General features: G+C 43.7%; 1 protein-coding gene across 3 annotated transcripts in view; it reads left to right on the top strand.

Annotated features, from left to right (window-relative positions):
- GOLIM4 (golgi integral membrane protein 4) overlaps nt 1-20,269 on the top strand; it is a 29,405-nt gene extending 9,136 nt beyond the window's left edge. Inside the window, exons 2-16 of one of the 3 annotated variants that reach the window (XM_041467942.1) lie at nt 3,053-3,127; nt 4,331-4,380; nt 5,237-5,290; nt 5,790-5,940; nt 7,119-7,201; nt 7,764-7,847; nt 10,868-11,035; nt 11,899-12,228; nt 13,426-13,652; nt 14,076-14,155; nt 14,742-14,854; nt 15,937-16,104; nt 16,516-16,584; nt 18,014-18,094; nt 18,424-20,269. In XM_041467942.1, the coding sequence (XP_041323876.1) occupies nt 3,053-3,127; nt 4,331-4,380; nt 5,237-5,290; nt 5,790-5,940; nt 7,119-7,201; nt 7,764-7,847; nt 10,868-11,035; nt 11,899-12,228; nt 13,426-13,652; nt 14,076-14,155; nt 14,742-14,854; nt 15,937-16,104; nt 16,516-16,584; nt 18,014-18,094; nt 18,424-18,585 (1,895 nt within the window). In that variant the 3' untranslated portion in view covers nt 18,586-20,269. The remainder of the gene's footprint in view (nt 1-3,052; nt 3,128-4,330; nt 4,381-5,236; nt 5,291-5,789; nt 5,941-7,118; nt 7,202-7,763; nt 7,848-10,867; nt 11,036-11,898; nt 12,229-13,425; nt 13,653-14,075; nt 14,156-14,741; nt 14,855-15,936; nt 16,105-16,515; nt 16,585-18,013; nt 18,095-18,423) is intronic. The other 2 variants (XM_041467943.1, XM_041467944.1) reach the window with 2 other exon arrangements.
- The last annotated feature ends 426 nt before the right edge of the window (nt 20,270-20,695 follow it).

Here is a 20,695-nt window from a genome sequence, read left to right as displayed (position 1 = left end):
TTTACATTTTAAATGGTTCTATTTGCAGGGACTAGAATGGGGAATTAACTATTTTTATAGCAAGTCTGTGTTCTGCAGACCTTCACAGTGTCACCAGAGCGGTGCCAGGGTGGTTTATCCTGTGCTGCTGGTTCTGTTCAACTCTGCCACAGTGTGAGGGAAAACAACACTCAGTGTTGCCAAGACTACTGAAATCTGCTGGTTTTAAGTGAAAGATACTACTGTAAGCTCAGAGAAAGATTTCAGAATTGTGTAACAAGCAGTCATGTTGAAATTAGTAAAAGTTCTTGTATTGCCTGTATTTAAATCCCAATGTAATTTTAATTTTCCAGGGAGCTGTGGTATTTTAGACTCTGGATCATCCTTCTGACAGACCAAATGATTAAAGTAATAACACAATCACAAAATTGCTGATCATGTAAACAAGGAAATGCTTTCTTTCAAATGTACAATAATGACTTATTTTGCTTAATAACAGCTTTATTACTTAGAGGGGCAGAGCAAAGATAAGAGAAGGAACCTTGACTGTTAAATAATCTCAATTTCGTCACCTCCCTGACTCCTGTGTCGTAATTAACGCTCAGCACTGGTGGAGGTGGTGCAATCTGGGAATGTGCAGGGCATTCCACACCTCCCTTCTCCCTCACTTCCTTTTCTTTATGGGGAAAACCTTGAGGACTTGATTTTATTGGGGTGAGTTCCAGGAGTTTCAGTGTTTCCTTGTTGAAGGTGAAAGGTCTTTTATTGATCTGTGAGGTTAACAGTTGAGTTTCTGGGCTCTGTGAGTTTGTGGGTCTTTGTTCATTTGTGTAGGTTACATTCTATAGGTAATTTCAAGAATTAAGCTGACACCTGCAGTAATTCCAGCTTTGGAATAGTGCCTATTAGCCATTAAATGACAATATTTCCCCCCCTTTTTTACCATTCTATTAAATGTAATGTGGAAATAAAGTTCAATTATTTGTGCAAAGTCACAAATAATTGCAAAGATCAGTGCAAAATTAAAATTACCCTAGGAAAAATCATTTGTGCATCCCAGCAGTGGGATTTTGTCAGATTCCTTATGTAGAGTCCACCCCCTACTGGGGTGTACTTTTCTATAAAACCTGGTTTTCAATGTATTTATTTCTTGCTCAGACATCTTCTATCCAGGCTGGCAGTGAAGAAGGAGAAATTCCTGCTGTAGTAACAAGCCCTTTGTTTGGGCTCTTCCTAAAGTTCCTAACTGGTAGAGATAATTCAAATTTATAGGAAATTAACTCCAATATGTGTTTATAAAATCTGACCTGCAACCTACTCCCCAAAGGAGCAAGTGAGAAAACTTGGGAGCTGTGCTTTGTTAATAATAATTTTTAATCTGCACTTTCAGTGCATTGCAATTTATGGGCTTATATCAGAGGGGAACGTGCTAGGCCAGTCAGTAACTGAACTCAGAGGCCAGAGGTGAGGAAGGAGGTTTCTCCTTGCCCTTCTTAGTCACCTGAGGGGCTGGTTTAGGACTTCTCCAGCTTTCACCCAGTATTTCAAGGATTGCTACTCAGCAGGTAGAGGAGAAGCTGCACTGCCTGTGTTCAGGCCCTGCAGGATGGAGCCCCGAGCTCGGCAGGGATTCTCTGAGCTCTGAGAGGTCCCTAAACCCCAAACCTGCCTTCTCTGCCCCTGTGATGGGTTTGCTGGGCAGGGTTCCCCCCCACAGACACACTCGTTAAAGCAGCAGCAGGAGCTGTGGAAGGTGCGCTTGCAGATCCCTTCCAGAGGGTGTTGATACATTGGCTCATCTTGACTGATGCCCTTGACTTTAGAAGATAAATAGCAAAGTGGAGATAGGTGCCAGGGATTGATTAGCAATCCAGCTTCAGAGCTAAAACATAAACACTTATAGATAAGGCTGCAGAATGCACCTTGGTGGAATTAAGAACATGTTTTAAGGTGTAAGAGGAGTTTTCTGTAGCTGCCAAGATACAAATGTTTATTTGATGCTTCTTGTTGAAGGCTTGCATTCATCAATGGTTTATTCTCAGAAAATGAGTTTCCTGGTTTTGATGGAAATATCACTCATTGTTTTATTATAAATTAATAATTCATTAAAATAATGAAAACTGTAATTTGGGCAGTGAAAGATACTTGTGTTAAACTGCACTTAAACACATATAATTGTACATTTCTGTGAGTTTTAATTGATACCTTTGCTGCAAACTTGGCTTTTTCAAGATAATGAGAGGTGAGGAAAGGGTAGATAGGGACTGATGTGCCACATCCCAAACTCCATGTCCAAAGCACAGGCTGAATGAAATCCTGCTTTACTGGCAGCCAGATGGGGAACTTTGTGCCAGAGGACATTGGATGTCCTAAACACACCTGGATACAACAAACAAAGTCGTGAATGTAAACCCCATTTTGGGATGGTGTCTGCAAAGGAAGCACAGGCAGCTTGGACAGTCCTTGGGAGTCATTTTTGCTGGGAGGCAGTGCATTCTGTATTCTCAGTTTTTGGAAGGAATACTGTATTCCCAGTTTTTGAAAGAATTTAGGGTGGTTCCCATGTTTCCCCATGCCTCAGCTTAGGCAGCAGTGCCCTGCTGCACCTCCTGGAGCTGTCCTGCCCCTGGGCATCTCTGTTCCCTCCTTGTGACACTTTGTGTGATGCCAGGAATTCCTCTGGCAGCAGAGCTGCCCTGTCTTATTTCCTTGTCTCTGTGCAAACAAGGCAGGGGAGGATGGAAACGTGGAAAATGTCCCTGCATTCCTGAGAAGCAAAGAGGCTTTGGTAGCTCCACCAGAGCTGGCTGCCTCCACAAACAAATCCCTCACCCGGTTATCACATTCTGTGTTAGTAATGCAAATAACCCAGGATTTGGGATCGATAAAGGGTGCAAAAAGGGAAAAAGTTACTGTCACAAGGGTTACAAAGAGTCCTTTATCCCATGACCTCATTCCACTTGTATTTTCCTGGTGCATTCTGTGCCAACTCTCCCTGGGTGTGTTGGGGTGGATGGTGAGGTTTGTGTATGTTACTTTTGAAATGAATTGTGAACAAAATTTCTCTTTTCAGTTGTGTATGAGCACCGGTCAAGATTAGAAAAGTCACTGCAAAAGGAAAGGCTGGAACATAAGAAAGCAAAGGAAGGTAAAAATGTACTTTTCACTTTGACATTTAACTTAATTATAGTAGAAAGTAATTTCAAATGTTTTTTCTTCAATTTTAAATCAGTTGGGTAATAGATAAGCAATGTATTAGGATCCACTTGGCAGAGCTTTGCTGCTCTTTCTAGTAGTTCTTTTTTAATTAATCTTTTTAATCAGATCTTTATAAAAGTAATACGATTTACAGCTGACTACAACATGAAGTAATAAACACAGAGAATATGTTTGTATCCATGTACATAAAAAACCCATCATGTATGTGGGGTATGAGCACGTGTAAATCCTGGCCTGGCACGCCAAAAATTCAAAGCTTGTACCAAAACCATGGGATCTTTTCCTGCATTCCATCAACTGGGAATTAAACTTGGAACCAGTACTTTTACGTGTGCTTCAGGGTGAGCACATGCTTACACACCTTTTCCTGATTAAGACTGAATTCTAGGTGTGGGTGAGGCTAACACAAATTGTATTTGTTATGTCTCTGTGTTGCCTCTGTGGAAGGTCAGCAGGATTCAATCCTCTGAGTTTCCTCAGCCTCTAAATTCACTGCTATTTTCAGAGTATAGCCTCTGTTCTTCCTAAAACTGAGGTTTCAGCTGCTGAATTAAAAATGTGGCTTTAGCAAAGCTGACAAGGAGTGAGGAACGATTCTCACCGTGCAGGTCTCGGTGGGTTTCTGGTGCCATCTAGTGTAGAATGGTCCTGCTGCTGCTCCAGGGGGAGGCACCTTTTCAGACCCTGGAAACAGAGAGAGGTCAAGAAATAAATGAGGAAATGTTTTATTATTTCCAAGAATACACAGTTTATAAATGCCCTTTTCCTTTTGGATGATGCTCTTGGGCCTCTGCTGGAAGAGTTCACGTGTCAGATTTAATTACTCATCTGTAGATTTGAGCCTGAGCTCTGTCTCTCTCACTATGCTATGAAACCTTGAAGTGAAAATATTTTATGAAACTTTTTAAAGTTTGTGCATTTTAAGAATTTGCTCATTTTGTCAAATTCTCCATAGGTTGTTTTTCTTTTTCTTTTTCTTTTTTTTTTTTTTCAAAGATCCTTTGAAAATTGTTTCTGCATGAATATTCAGCTCTTGAAGAGAATTTATGTACTCAACAGTCGAGTTATTCAAGCACAGATTCTCATCTTCCTGGTGCTTTTTTTCATCATTACTTTCCCTTTTATGTTGCAGATTTTCTTGTTTATAAACTAGAAGCACAGGAAACACTAAATAAAGGAAGGGTAAGTCATCATGCCTAGTACAAGTTTTTAATAGCTGATGCTATTTGAGTTGCAAGGAAAAGGAAATACTTTGCAATTATGACTGTTCAAAGGAAGAGATCTTGCAAAATACTAATTGAAGGAGCTCTCACTTATCCCAGTTCTACTCTGCATTCATAAGTGCTCTCCAATTCCTAATTATTTGAGCTATAGTGGGAGATACTAATACCTCTCCAGAAAATTAATTTAGAAAATAATCCCCTGTTTATATTATGGTAGTTCAAACGTAATGTTGTTTTATTTAAGGGGAAAGGGGAATAGGAAGGTGTTAGAAATCTTTTTGTAGCTTAGCCCCCCGGGAAAATAACAGTGACAGCTTTCTAACACATGGGCTTTGAACTGGAAAGCATAAAGACATCAAGAAATTTTGTTTTATATACCAAGTGCCAGAAGGAAATCTCTATCTGGCAGAGGACCCAGGAACCTGTAGAGAACTCTTTATAAAGCAAGTAAATTAGGATTTTATGGCTATTTCATGTTGAAACTGGGGAGCACTTTGGGAGCTGAGGAGCAGGAGTTAAAATAAGTTGTTGCTGCAGTAGGTGCAGAGTGTGGGAGCTTGCTGTGCTCCAAAGCCAGGGGAGAGATGGATTTGTGTCCTGGAGAGCTCCAAAGCCAGGGGAGAGATGGATTTGTGTCCTGGGGAGCTCCAAAGCCAGAGGAGAGATGGATTTGTGTCCTGGAGAGCTCCAAAGCCAGGGTAAAGATGGATTTGTGTCCCAGGGAGCTGGATCCCTTGGCTGGTGACTCCCAAAAGCTGCATGTGCAGAGCTCAGGGGGTGTCAGGGGGTTTCACACGAGTGCTTTTGTTTTCCAGCAAGACTCCAACAGCAGATACAGCGCCCTGAGCGTGCAGCACCAGATGCTGAAGGTGGGTGACTGGGACAGCAGAGCACCTGTGCAACTGGTTGTGCTGGGGGGAACAGCCTGCTGCTTCTGGCATCACTGCAGAGTGCCAGGGTGTGGACAGTGCCTTCCTCTGACTGTTAAAAGATGGTTTCCTGCAGGTTTTCCTAGTCAGGCTTTCCAGTGGGTAATTTAATCTTATCAGATGCAGTTACTTGTAGGGAAGGCTGACTTAGCAGCCCTCATGTAGTTTGGCACATAGGGATTTTCTGAGATACATTCAGCAGCTCCCAGGGGGACAGTGCAGCTCTGGGGTGAGGTGACACAGCCCTGGAATAGGAGCCTGCTCATCACAGAGATCATTCTGTGTTTGGAAGGAGCTGCAATGTGCATGCTTTGAATAATAACCTTCCTGTTATGAATGCTTCCTATTCATCTGCACTTACTAAACAAATTGCCAAAGACAATATTAGCCAGATTTGCAGATACAGAGCTGTTCCAGTGACCCAACTTGGTATTTGCAGAGTCAACATGAAGAGCTGAAGAAACAGCACGCTGACCTTGAGGAAGATCACCGAAAACAGGGAGAGGAGTTTAGCAGGACATTCAGTGATCACAAGGAGAGATACCTACAGCTGCAGCAGGAAAAGGAGCAGGAGATCTCTAAACTGAAGGGTAAATTTAACCTATGTCTGGCTGCCCACATTTAATTGAGTGTTTGGCTTTGTGTGGTGTGAGAGAGACATTTTCTCTGTTCTCACTCACAGGTTTGTGCATCTTCTGCCTCCTGACAAGTTCCATTTTATTGATGATTTTCTGAGGCCTTTCTCTGAAACCTGTCTATGTGCTCTGTGTTTCTGTCTGGGTTACAGAAATAGAAAAAACCCAGCACTTAAAAGCCTGTCCAGTGTCAGAGGTTGTTGAGTCAGTCTTTAATTTTTAATTCTAAAAGACTGGTGTAAACCTGGGAAAAAAGGTTTGCCTCTTTTGTTTGTAACTGAAAGGCAATCTAAGAATATTTGCCACTGCTAGCAGAGATGTAGTTGTGCCTCCTGTGACTTTATTTACATTTTGTACCTCCTTTTTCTCTGTATGTGCCAGCTCCTCTGGAGCACAGTGCACCTGTACACTTGGGTGATGAATTCAGTTTTTACTCTTGGCATCCAGTTTCCTGTTGGAGATTCTGGTCAGCTTTCAGGACTCTTCCATCCTCATTACATACACAGTTCCATGGAACAAAAGGATGGGGCTGTGTCCATCAGAGCCTTCTCTGCCACCTGTCCCTAACACAGGGGCTGGTTCTGGAGCTGTTTGCAGCTTTGTCTGCCCTGCAGGCAGAGGTTGTTTGTTGGCTCCACGTCAACATCGTGTAAAAAGTGGGAAGAGAATCCTCTGTCCCTGATCCCAGAAGCTTTTGGAGCCATCTGGGCATCCCTTCCAAAGGAATAGCTGGGTGCTCTGACAGAAAACTCTCACTCGCCAGGTGTGATGTGGGGAAAGAGGGGAGGATGCCTTCCTCTCTGCCTTTCCAGGATTCAGATTCCCAGAGGGAATTTGGCCATCTGCAGCACCCAGCAGGAGCAGTGATGCAGAATTCCAGGTGCAGGCTGGGTGCACTGATGGAAAATTTCACCAAATGTTTTGATTTTCTGTTTGAAAATGGAAAGCTTTTAATAGGGCTGGGGAGAGAGGTAAGAAAAACAAACCATACAATAATTCTACCTAATTTTTACTACAGCACTCATGTGGGATTTTATGTAGATTGTGTTATAGTCTTGATTTTAGTGCTTAGCCTGATGTTACAAATCCAGCCAGGTTTAAACTCTGTATTTCTTGTCATTTCTTTTCAACAGAATCCCTGTATAACTTACGGGAGGAGAACAGGCAGCTGAGAAAAGCTCACCAAGACATTCACACCCAGCTGCAGGATGTCAAGGTAAGCCTTGCTCTGAGGAGAACTTTCAAGATCATTAGGAAAAAAATTTCCCAAGTTTTTCCAAGCCCAAAGCAGGCTGTTCTGTAGACTTGTAGTTTCTGTTATGTGGGAAAAAGGAGAGGAATAGGCTGGACTGGATTTGTCCTTGGCCACCTGGACTTTAGATATATGCCCATAAAAAAATAAAAAGTGTATAGAAAGAAAATAAAAATAAAAAGTATAGAAATCAGGATTTGGTTTTACAAGTTAAAAATCGGGTTTTGGCAAAACTCAATGCCTAGTGTTTTCCATCTCTTTTTTTTTTTTTTTTTGATGTTCATCAACATCTACCCCTACTTTTAATTTTATTTTAGTTACGCAAATCCTGGCCTCCAAATTGCCTTCCCTGGTGTGCTTGCTTCCTCTGCCTGTTTAATATGCATTCCATGTGAAATAAATAAATTCCAGCTAAGGATTTTCTTTTCAAAATAAATTGAATTATCTTCCTAGTTCAAACCCCCCCCCCAACTGATCTTTAGAATGAACTTTATGTGAAACGTGTCATGTTCTTCTTTTTGTGTAGCAACAGCATAAGAACTTACTGTCCCAGCACAACGAGCTTGTGGTGACATTGGAAGACCACAAGAGTGCACTAGCTGCTGCTCAGGTCAGAAGGAAAGCAGCTCCTGCTGGCTCTCAGCTTCCCAAATCTGTCTCCAAACCTCTCGTGGCTGCAGGGCGCTGCATGTGCCTCTGGCATGGGGACCCAGGAGTGCATGGCACGGAGGGGCTGCTCCCTGAGGGCTCAGGGGACAGAGCAGGCCAGCCCAGCAGTGCATGTGGTCCTGGGAAAAGTCTCTGCTTCCCTGGGAGCTGTCAGTGCCTTTCTGTCTCTGTCCTCTCTGATGGAACTGCTGTGAGCATCCTGCACTCTGATCTTCACATTTATTTCTTCCACCTGGGTGCTGGTGTGAGATCTCTTCCTGTGTGTGGCTGGGGAGGTTGTGAGGTTTTAATGGAATTCCAGAGTGGTCTGGAAAAAGCTCATCCAGTCACACCTTCCACCATCCCAGGGTGCTCCAAGCCCCATCCAACCTGGCCTTGGACACTTGAGGGATCCAGGCTGGGCAAAGCACATCACATCAGTGCAGCAGCAGCAGCAGAACATAGATGGAGATGTGTATGGAGGTATGGAAACTCCAGGTGCAACTCAGTTTTTAGAACAGCCAGCAGCATTAAGTTCCTTAAATGTCGTTTTCAAGTGAACTACCCATGAAGCACAAACTGTTGCAGGCTCAGTCAGCTGTGCCATTACAAGCTGTGGAGGCCACAAGGAATCTGGAAGTGGGAGTGATGTTGGAGCAGAGGAAGACTTTTGGTGAAAGATCACAGGGAAAGGCAATGAGGCAGTGTGAAGTTATTTTTATTCCTGACTGATTTTCTTTATTTAGGCATTTTCACAGTCCACAAAATCGTTAGCAGCATTAGAAGCATTGAATTTTTTTTTTTTCCCAGCTCTGCTTGTTGTGCCTGTCAATATGTGTGAGATACTCAAAAAACAGGGAAAGATCAGGAAGGTCCCTCATAGACTGAATATCTGAAGAATCATAATCTGCAGTACTAACCCACACTGACAGCTAATTTTGAGCTCTTCTCCCACTGACCACATTTGCTGTGTGGTGTGTGCTGATAACATCTGAAATTCCACAAGGCCACGTGGAGGGGCTGCTTTGAGGTTCATGAAGCCCAAAGGGAAGCTCCCCACTCTCCTGGCTTTGATTCAGTTCTTTAATTAGGAAGCCTGTGTCACACAAAGCCTCTCTGTCTGCAGCCAGGCTGTGACATTTGTCCCGTGGGGACCCTCCAGGGAAAGGTCTTGTACATGCCTTGAGAACAGAGGCTATTTCACACTTTTGTGTGGTTTCTCCTGCAAACCAGCTGCAGAAAGTCCCCAAGGGATTCTTTCCCAGCTCCATAAATGATTCTTCTATTTCTGGGTGTATTCTGGATATTGAACACCAGTAGTCAATGCTGCACTAACCTGAACCTTTAAAGCATTTTGGCCTTAGTGCTTTTTCCCAGCCAGGCAGATTAATTATATATTTTAATAAACCCTGTTTTCTGCCAGTATCAGCACCTTTTAAGCTGTGGCCTTGACTCAGAGTGTTCAGTTTAGTGACTCTGCAGTGGAACAGAGTACTTGAATTCTGATCTGGATGAGCACTCTTTAAATCCCAGGTTTGGGTTGGAAGGGACCTTAAAGCTCATCTGATTCCACCCCCTCGCACTATCCCAGGCTGCTCCAAGCCCTGTCTAACCTGGCCTTGGACACTTCCAGGGATGGGGAGTCCACAGCCTCTCTGGGCAGCCTGTGCCAGGACCTCACCACCGTAATAGTAAAGAATTTATTCTTAATATCAAATCTAAACCTTCCCTCCTTCAGCTTAAGGCCACTCCCCCTTGTCCTGTCCCTCCATCCCTAGTCCCCAGTCCCTCCCCAGCTCTCATGGAGCCCCTTTAGGCACTGGAAGAGGCTCTGAGGTCTCTCTGGAGCCTTCTCCTCTCCAGGTGAGCACACCCAGCTCTGCCAGGCTCCAGAGCAGAGGGGCTCCAGCCCTTGGAGCTTCTCCACAGCCTCCTCTGGACTCATTCCAGCATATCCCAGTGTGTTCATCTCTCTGCATGGTTACCAAGAGGAGACAAAAAAAATCAGAGACCTGAGTATTAATTTTATGTCCAATAAGTACTCCTTTTTCCTCTGAAGTTTGTCCTCTCCAGCAGTTAATCAGAGAGCAGAAGCATCCCCCTGGACTGACAGGAGTAATCACTATGCACTCTGCATTCCCTTTGGGCAATTGTGTTTTAGGAATCCATAGGCTTGGGGAGGTTCCTAAACACACCCACACCTGCCCTGGAGCAGCAGGGAAATTCTCTGGTGTGGCACCTGTGTGTGCAGCTGGTCAGCTTTTATACACCCTGCCCACCCCAAAAAACCCTCTTTAATTGGAAATCTTCTTACTGCAGCGCCAGGGATTGGGGTACCAACCTTGCTGGATTTTCATTAAAGCTTCCTGATCCTGTCCAAAGTTAAACAGCAAATCAAATTCCAACATTTTACTGTTGTATTTCAGGAAACCTTTAGAAATTCACATTTTCCTTCTTTTCTTTTTTTCCCTTCTGCTTTTGCCATTGCTCTTCACCACTGTGTCTTTCTTTGCCTCGGTTCCGTATGTTGGCTCTTGTCTTGTCTAACACCTGTCTAAATGTTGAGCACTTGGCATTTTCATGACATGTAGATGTACTTTAAAACTTCTGTTTCTGAAAGAGCTGCACTTCTTTCTACCAGCAAAGGAGAAGTTGTGGTGCTCTCAACTTCCCTCACGTCAGTCTGCCAGGAAAGCTTCATCATCCCCTTCTGACACTTCTCCTGCTTGGCATGAATAAAACAACTCCTCTTTGTCCCACAGAGATGTTTTTAATACACTTTTTATGCATGTGCACTTTGAAAAGATCCTGATGGATCAGTGTCATCTAATGTTTGGAGGAAAAAAATATATATTTTATCCTTTCTCCTCCCTGAAAAATCAAGTTTTGTACCACATGTCCTGCCAGCAACTTCACTCCAAGGTGACTACATTTGATTAAGAAATTAATTTGGACACACTATAATTAACATGTTGGCTTTAGACTCAGGTGGAGGAATACAAACAGCTGAAGGACACGCTCAAAAAAATCCCAAGTTTCCAAGATGTGGAGAAGGAGGAAGGAGGGAAGGAGCAGCAGCCCGAGGTGCGGGGCCCGTCCCCCCACAGCCCCCCGGAGCCCCCCGGAGCTGGGGCTGAGCAGCAGCAGCAGGTAAAGGGCTCCAGACAGCCCAGCAGTGGTTCTGATCCAGCACAATGTGCTGAATGTCTCTTAGGAGAATGTGTTTGAGTGTGCACCTTTGTCACTGCGGGAGGAAAGCGGTGAGGAATGGTTTAATTGCTGTGTGGTAAGAGAATCTATTCATGATGGTCTTTTCTCACTAGTCCAGTTTTAAGTGTATTTATGCCAGCTCTTTTAAGAACTCGCTCAAAATTTAAATGTTTTAAATAAGAAATCTAAAATTTTAGCTATCTCAGGTGTTAGAGAAAGCTTTTAGAAGTTCTGAAGAAATTTTTACTTTATAAGGTTCCAGTGGCACATTGAAGTTAGTGTATTTAAAATTGGCATACCAAGGTTCAAACAGAAAACGTGTCATCTAGAAGTAAATGTAGAAGTAAATGAAGAAGTTAAGAAAAACCAGTTGTGATTTTGTTTTACAAGAATTTTTTGGCCAGCAGAACCTAGAAGAAATAAAAATCATGGAATCATTTAGTTTGGAAAAGAACTTTAAGATTTTTGAGTCCAGCTGTGAGCCCAGTTCTGCCAAAGCTAGCACTAAACTGTGTCTCCAAAACACAAAGCTGGCTTTGTAGAATTGTAAGAGTTTTTCATTTTTCAACTAAAATGAGGCTTAACTTACTCTGTGGTGGAACTGTGCAACACCTTGTGTAGCTGTACAGCCACAAACCAGGTAATGACCCCACTTGGCAGGAGGAGCTCATTCCAAAACAGGCATTTGGCCCTCCTGACAACAGCTCTGGGCTGGCATAAAGGATCCAAGTCTGTCCTTGGCTCTCTTGAAACTGAAATCCATAAATGCGTTGTACACACATAATCCTGTGTCTGTTTTGCAGAATGAGAAGCCAAGGGAGAGAGAAGAAATAAAGAGCCAGGAACAGGGCAGGGCTGAGCCTTTCCACGTGCAGGAAAGGGCTCACGAGGGCCAGAATGCCAAGGAGCTGAACATCCAGGAGCAGCAGGAAGCTGGAGAGGATGAGGAGCAAAGAGCAGAGCAGATGGAAGAAGAACGCAAAAAGGAGCTTGAGGAGGAAGAAATGGAGCAGGCAGGGCAGCCTGAGCGCCTGGAGGAGGAACAGGACCAAGCCCCAGAAGAGCATGAATGGAAAAAGCAGGAACAAAAGGAAGAAGAAACCAACATGCTGGGTGATCACCTGCAGTCAGAGGTAGGGAGCTAGTTTCTAATTGATTATATCTGCTGTTTAAATGGAGGCTTCTCTTTTCACTGCTGGCCTTGTATTGCAGTCACCTATTTCTAGGCAAAATATAGTTTTTATAGAGAGTTTGAGATTCAGAGCACTCTCTGGTTTTTAGATAAAATTACTGTCATGTTTATAGAAAACTTGGGATTCAAAGCACTTGGATGCAATAGGATTCAAGCTCAACTTGAGCACACTTGTACTGCAGTGCTGGCCAGATCTTAATGAACTTTAATTCTGCTGATAAAAAGCAACAGATGGAAAAAAAAAAAAAAAAAAAAGAGCAGCAGACTGAATCCTGTCTTCCACTTTATACCTGAGGCCCGTGGTAGCTGATGGAGAACTCAGCAGGTGAGAGGGAGGCTGGGATGGAGAACTGCTCTGCTTTGCTAACTTGATGCACCTCAACAAATTGCAGAGTGTTTCCTTGTCAGAGGTACCTGCCTTCTGCAAACACACTGCCAGCTCAGTGCTCACTGTTGTTTGACATGGAATTTTAACTGCCAGACAAACATGACTAAAATAGCCAGGGGAAGTCAGTGTACAGCTCTAAATAAAACCAGCAAATCCTGGATTTACATCCTAGATTGGATCTGCAGTAGAAAATGTATTTCACTGGTCCCACTGTAGGCATTGAAAACACTTTCTCTCCTTGCAGATTAATTGTGTCACTCTGGTGTAATGAGGAGCTGGTGTTGCAGAGGTGCAGAGGGTCAGAACAGCAGCAACGGGTTAAGCTGTGAAGCTGGAGTTAGTCTAAGTTATTGCTGAGTATAAAAAGATGAGCAGTGTCTCACTTAAGGCTAAAAGCAGCTCCCCCTGAGATTACCACTTAAATCAATGGAACCTTTTTGCTGTCTTTCAGTCAGCAAAACCTCCTTTTACTGTGTAATATGTTGGGAGGTTTTATTATTATTTACAGGAAAAGCATTGCTTTCCTTAGCCCACAATCTCCTCTTTCTTCCCTGTGTACTCCACAAACACCCCAACACTTCCAGTCTGTGTTCCAAGAAATGTTTTAACTTCAAGCAGGGACACAAAAACTTAAAAATAACTTTGCTGTCATTGCATGGAGCTTGTTTTTCCCTCTGGACAGCTTTCTCCCTGCTTGTTTCTGATCACTGAGACGATGATTAATCTGTGACTAACACGTTTCTGTGACAGGTAACACCAACAAAGAGGCAGAAAGCAGCTTACGAGCAGCAGCTGGAGCAGCAGCACCTTGGAGCCCAGAGAGCAGAGGAGGCCAAGCAGCTGAGGCAGCAGCAGGAGTCCCTGCACCAGCAGAGGCTGCGAGGGCAGCTCCTGAGGCAGCAGCAGCTCCAGGAGAGAGAGCTCCAGCTGCAGAGACAGGCAGAGCAAGGGGAGAAACTCTTCAAAAACCGCCTCAGGTGCAGCTCTCCCTCTTGAGATTGTCGTGCTCTGGGTTTATGTTGTCAGCTTTGTTCTGCTCCTTTGTCCCTGAGGGCAGATTTCCAGGGGGTTCTGTTGGCTCATGCCTTGAAGAGCTGGAGGTTTGTTCCCTAAAATTCAAGTCCTGACTTTGCTCTTTGCCTGACCCATATTGTTCAGGACTGCAGACTCCACATACAGAGAGACACGGCACAAAGTCAGTGTAGCAGCACAAGAAAGTCTGTTCTATCAAGCATTTTTCAGGAAAGGTGATGTGAGAAAATATCAGATAATAGAGCATGAAACTGGGACCTGCTCTGGCAGCTGCTGAGAGAGGCAGAGCTGCAGGTGGGGGGCTTGTTTATTAAAGCAGAAAACATACCTTTGAAACTGAAATGATGCTTGGCTTTTAATGTTCTCAGCCAACAGGCTCATTATGATAACATGGACCAGGACATTGTACAAGGGGAGGAAGAGCAAGGTATTCAGGAAGAGGAAGGAGGTAAGAGAGAATTTCTGTCCCTGCCATGCTCACAGGCTCCCTGTATACTGCCTTGCATGGGAGACTTTAATATTAATTTCATATCCAGATTGGGTTCAAGTGAAACATAAACTTGCAATTTAAAACCAGAAGCTCAAATAACCATGGCTGAACTGACAGAATGAAATAGGGGAATTACTAAAGATCATACCCACATTCCTGAAAGGAAAAGTGCCCTTTTGACTGAGCTGTTATTACCAGGCTCTGTGGATCTTGGTTATGTTCCTGGCTCTGCCTATGGGTTTGTTTGATCTGTTTAAATTACAGAATCATGGAATTGTTTGGGTTGGAAGGCACTTATCTCATTCCACACCCCTACCATGGACAGGGACACCTTCCACTAGCCCAGGCTGTTCAATGCCCCGTCCAACCTGGCCTGATCTTTTAATTTCTGTTTCCTATTAGGAGTAAATCAATTCTGTGAGCATTATCTGTTTATGTAGAGGCTTCCCACTGCTAAGAGCATGTGGAACCTTGTCTGTAGGAGACTCTTGAAAGGATAACTAAAAACTGCTGTAAAACAATAATCACCTAAAAAATTCCTCAGCTTATGAACACGACAACCAGCACCAGGATGAAGGTGAAGATGATGATCAGAATAATGCAAATGAACAGCAAGAAGCAGAACATCAGGCAGAAAATCAGCAGGCTGATGAATCAGTAAGTATGAATTAAGATGCTGAGGGTTGCAGTGTTACTGAAGTGAGAACCCACAGGTCTCGTCTGACATAATTGCACCTTATAGAAATGAGATAAGCAGAGGTCTGCTAGGAAGACAGGCTTGACAGCTGAAAACAACATCTAAAATCTATTTAAAGGTGTCCTTAGTCATTTGGGAAGAAATAAAAGGAAAAAGCTCCCTTATGGGAAGCAAGGTGTTTATTTCCACATTCCTTTGATCTGTGCTTTCAGTGGAATAAAGGATTATCTTAGCTGGGACTTGAGCAGGTACATTTGGCTTCAAAAAATACCAGCAGTGCCCAGTCAAAATGAGAGGGGATGGGATTTTTCATGCTGTCATTAATTAAAGGCCAGCTCAAGAGCCTCTGTAGCCAGCTGGAGTCAGTACAGAGGTGAGAGGTCCTGAAAGAGGATGTAGGTCAGCACTGAACTGAGCCCTGATATCGACTGCACAGAGATCTGGGGCAGGAGAATCACCCTGGGCCTTCCCCCAAGCTCCAGCTTACCTGGAGCTGTCAACATCAAGTGCATCTTCCTTACTCCCCTCCCATTCAGCAAATTAAGTGCAGTGAATATTTCTAAGTAATCTTTAACTTGTTGTCTGTAAATATATAAAACTGCTTTTAGTGAATGATAAGCAGAAAATGCTCCTTTTCTGCCTGGCAAAGGTGAAAAGTGTTTTGTTTTCTTGTAGACATAGCCAAGGTCAACAGAGCAGGACAGGCTGATAGTGAATGATGCCATCAGCTCTGTGGAGCTGTGAGCATTCAACTCTTATCTTTGTTCACATGGCCTTATCAGGCACTGTCAGCTGGTCAGGAAACACAAGCTGTGCAGCAGCCTCTGGGACAGAAGTGCTCACATTCTGTGGGTTTCAGCAGACAGGTGCCTGCACCTCTGTCCCTGCTCATGCACCTCAGTGAGCCCTGAGCCTGCAGAGATTCCAGCTGCTGCCTGTGGGGATGGAGCTGGCTCTGACAGCCCATGCTGCTGTTCTTTCAAGGGAAATGCAGCTGGACCATGGGCTAAAAGTATTTAACACTCCGTCCTGTGAATTACAGAAGGCAGCCATGGAAGATGTGAATCCTGCTGATGACCCCAATAATCAGGGAGAAGATGAATTTGAAGAAGCTGAGCAAGAGAGAGAAGAAAACCTGCCTGAGGAAAATGAGAAGCGCAAGGAAACGGGTCAGAAACAAGGACATCCAGGAATGGAGGAGCACTTGGTGGTGGGTAAAGGCAAAAGAGGCACTCTAGGGTTCCTTCAGGAGGTTAAAGCTGCACATTTCAACTGTGTGGGAGCTGTAAACTCCTCCAGGCAGAGAGAGTCTGAATTTTTATGGCATTGGTCTTCAGTGGGGTGAATATTCCATTGTCTTCCTGCTTAGTATGGAAAGTCGTGCTTTATTCTGTGAAGTGATTTTTCTTATATTCATCCTGCTATTTTTTAATTGAGGGCAACTTTAAATCACAGAGCTGGGCTCTCACTACTGCTAATGAATGCACTAAAACTTCTCCTGCCATTATTGTTACTTCAGCTTTACTGAGAGCTTTAGTTCCAGAACAAGAAGCTTTAATCTTCAGCCCTCTGGTTATTAGGCAAGCTCATAGATCTGAATTTTTATGTGATCTTTGTGCAGATGGCAGGAAATCCTGACCAGCAGGAAGATAATGTGGATGAACAATACCAGGAAGAGGGAGAAGAGGAGGTAAGAACACAGACCCAAGGCAGGTGTAGGCTCAGGCAGCAGAGCACAACTCCATTAACACTCTTTTGTGTCTTTTGGAACTGCAGGATGAACCCAAATCACTTTGTCTGACTTTAGAAACCTGGGAAGTCTTTGCCATTACTCTGCTGTCCCCTTCTGGATACACTCTGGGTTACTCATGCTCCTGTGCTGCAATCCATTAGTCTTCCATGCCACACAGCATTAATTGTGCAATAATTGAAAAGATTAAGCCTTTCACAACACAAGGAAAATTTCCTGGAAACCTCAAGGTCACAGAAAACCTCATTAATCTCTAATCACACACTGCAGTTCTGAGCAAACTGCTTCTTTGGCCACTTACTTACTCTTTAGCTGTGACTTTGATTTATCTGTGCTCCTCCTGAGCAATCCAAGCTGCAGCTCATGGAGCTGCTCAGGAAGCTGACAGCACGTGGAGCTGGAGCAGAGAGGGAGGGAAGGAACTTTCCCCTTCATGTCATGCTCATCGTTCAGGCACCACCCTGAGCCACCCCACAGCCCCTCAGCAGTACCTGATTAATTCCTATTTCTGCTTCCCACAAAACCCCTTTCAAAAAAAGCCCTGGAATTGGCTGCTGTCACTCCCTCATGGGGAGCACTTTGGATTAGCTGGGATGCACTTAGCAAAATGCTGCTGCTCACATCCAAGCAGGCCACTGGGAACTGGGCAGAGCTGGCCTTTGGCAGCTGCTCTTTGGCTTCCAGGAGCCATTAGTACACATCTCAGAAAGGATGTGCCCACTGTGCTGCCTGGGAGCAGGGAAGAGGCAGCAGGAATGGAGTGAGCAATTAAGAGAGAAAAGAGATGCTGCAGTGGGGATCAGTTCCTTTAGTGGGTGGACTCAAATATTATCCATTGCTGTTCAGATCTTTCCCAAAGTGACCCTGGTGTGATGGATGCCTCTGACCCAGCTCCCAGGACACTGTTTGGAGCAGACAAGCACAGCAGCACTTCCCAAAAGGAAATCAAGTTTACTTCAAAACATTCCTCTTTCAAATTTACACCTAACATGGGAAGTGGGGCATGGAATGGAGGGAGACTGCTGGTAGAACCGAAGGGAATGAGAGATCCAAAAGCTGAATATCAGGGACACAGATTCAGCATGACCTGCTCTCTCCAAGGAGAGCACTGGAAGAGATTGTCAGAGAATTGTATTTAGAAGTTAGATGCTCTCAGAGGAAGTGAGTTTCCTGACTGTTAGGTGGTTATGGTTCTTTTTATCCTCCTTTAACCTCTCTCTACTCTCTTCTCTCTTCTTTAGAATGTTCATTCTGTAAAAATATCACATAATATCATTCTGTAAAAATATGTGAACATGTGCCCAGTTGTGCCACAGGCCACTCTTTGAAAGGCAATTAAACCATACAGAACATCTCTTGTGCTTTGCAGGTGCAGGAGGATCTGACTGAAGAGAAGAAGCGAGAGCTGGAGCACAATGCTGAGGAGCCCTATGGAGAAAACGAGGAAAATGTGAGTTCTGTTCAACACAGGGCTCAGGGACAGGATCAAACCCTGACCACAGCTGGTCATGGCACATGGGTGGGACATAATAATTGTTCTAGCTTGCTTTGGGTCATAGAGCTGAACATTTCATGCTGCCCCAACGTCCTTTAGCTCACCCTTCCATCTCTGTGTCAATTCTTGCTCCCTGGAGGCTTTGGAAAATCTTTTTTTTTGTGTTTCTGCCCATCAGCTCTCACAACTCCAACTGAAAATCATTTCTCTGCCCTAAATTAAGCCATAAGGAAACTGGCACTGAATTTGTAGTAAGTGTGTTTTGTTTTGTTTTCCCCAATCAGGCAGATGAAAAGAATAACAGAGGGACAGACCAAGAGCAAGAAATGCAAGAAGACAACAACCAGAAAGCAATTCATGAAGAAAATTATGAGGAGGAAGAGGAGGAGGAGGAGGAGGAAGGCAGAGCTGTTGCAGCAAAAACACGCAGACGAGGGGAGATGTAGTTCCTCCCTTCAGTTTTCTTTTTCCAGTACACAAATTCCTGTTGTGTTTTTTTTTTTTTTAAACCAACTTTTTTTAGGGTATTTAATTTAAAAAAGAAAAAAAGAAAAGCTTGTGTTTTCCACTTTTTACTTTTCTATTAGGTGCTGTCCTGTGTTTATATGGATACAGTATTTTGATACTCTAGATTAGGATTTCTTTTCTATCCAGGCTGTACATAACCAGACATCCTCTAGGTTGGATTTTTTGTAACTCTGGGCACGGTTTATAGAGGCCATTTTGGATACACTTTCACCTTGTCCAGGCCTGACAGAATGTTTGGTGTCATGTCAGGTGCACTCACCACTGAAGGAATATTCCTAGTGCCTAAATCCAGGTGACTTCAGTCACTCCAGCTCGTTGTCTTCCATGGATTTATTCTGACCAAGGGCTGCAGATTCCTTGTAACCTCACAAAGCCAAGCACAGGCCGTGCCCTCTGCAGGACCAGGCCTTTTCTAGGTGCAGAACAGTTATAAAATATGCAAATTTTACAAGCCTTCAGAATGCAGCCAAGTTGCCAGCTGTTAATTTTGGCAGCTGTTTAGATACGGTTCAATTATGCATTTATTTTAATGAGCATTCCCAGGTACTTCAATTACAGGCAGTACCTGGCTGCTCATGCAAATGGGGCTGTGCTGAGAGGGCTGGGAGCTGAAAACCAATTTAGACTTGGAGCTCCATTATGCCAAATCAAAACACTACAGCTGTCAGAGGGATGAAGATTTACAGCAGTAGCAATCTCCTTGTCCTAGTTAATACATAAAATATTTGACCAGAACCAGAATGATGTTGCCTCAGTGCCATGTTTCCCGGAGGGTGTGGTAGCTGAGCTGACACAGTTGGTGCAAGATGTTGAACTTAAGGCCTTTACCTTCTTTTTCCTTATTTATTTACAAAAATCTGCTGGAAGGATTTCTGTGTGCCCCAGGGTGAGACTCAGACTCGAGCCAAAGCCCACAGAAGTTGTTTAGCAAACATCTCCAGCACTGCATGCTGAAACCTGGGGAGGGGAGGGGGGGAAAATGACACAAAAATTGTGCCTTGGTGTGGGCTACCCTGAACATAATCCCAGTGCATGAATTATACAATATTTGTATTGGTACAGACACTAGTTATTTAATATATGTTAAAGGAGAATGGGAATCTGGATTTCCCAGGCTGTGCCCCATTGCTGGAAATGAGGCACAGGGGAGCTCCCCATCAAAGGCTGTGTTAATATATAAAGGGAGAGGGAGTGGGGATTTTTCCCTTTTTTTTTTTTTTTTTTTAATAATAATGATGCATAGCAATGTTTTTAGTTCAATTTTTATATGAATGTAATTTAATTCATTTTTCTACTAACTTGATTATACTATGTTTTATAGTTGGTTTCCATTCATTGCAATTTTCCTAATTGTCCCAGATCCAGTGCTTATGTTTCATAGGAAGATTTTTGTCAGTGAGTATTTTGGGTTTTCTAGTTACCATAAATCAGATTTACCTTATGTATAAAAAAAAAAAAAAGTTTACATGAGACTGTAAAATGTATAATATGTACATAATCTTCAGAATACAATTATTTTGGTAAATTGGCCTGTATTTTTAATGTCATGGTTGCAGTATTTAATTATTTGAGGCATAATAAAACTTGACTGCAGTCAATAAACTAGAATGTAGTTACTGATCTTTCACATGCGGGAGGGTTTGTGTCAGTTTTCCCCACGATGTGTTTGGATTTCATTTTAATACAGGAAGCATGGGCAGGCAGGGGAAGGGTTGGAGCCCTGGCAGCATTTTCAGGGAAGTGGAATATTTTTGTTAATGATATTCCCACCTCTGTGCCTGATAAGGGTCAGAGTGCCAGACCCAGGGGACCATGGGGTAGCTGAGCTGGTCCTCATTGCCACAGGATCCCTGGAATTCAGGGAATGCCAAATGCTTGGCTAAATCAAGAATTTAATGAGTTTCTGTCACCTAAAACCAAGTGGAGCTGGGCCACAGCCCCAGCCCTGGGGCAGAGGATGAACAGCACAGGGGGTGCTCAGTTTTCCAGCTCAGAGTGTGATCCCTGTGTGATGCTCTGGTTTAGGAC

The sequence above is a fragment of the Pyrgilauda ruficollis genome, unplaced genomic scaffold (assembly GCF_017590135.1).
Source record: "Pyrgilauda ruficollis isolate IOZ18807 unplaced genomic scaffold, ASM1759013v1 scaffold21, whole genome shotgun sequence".
NCBI classification, from domain to species: domain Eukaryota; kingdom Metazoa; phylum Chordata; class Aves; order Passeriformes; family Passeridae; genus Pyrgilauda; species Pyrgilauda ruficollis.
The sequence above is the reverse complement of the archived record's forward strand: the minus strand, read 5'-3'. Positions and strand labels throughout refer to the sequence as shown.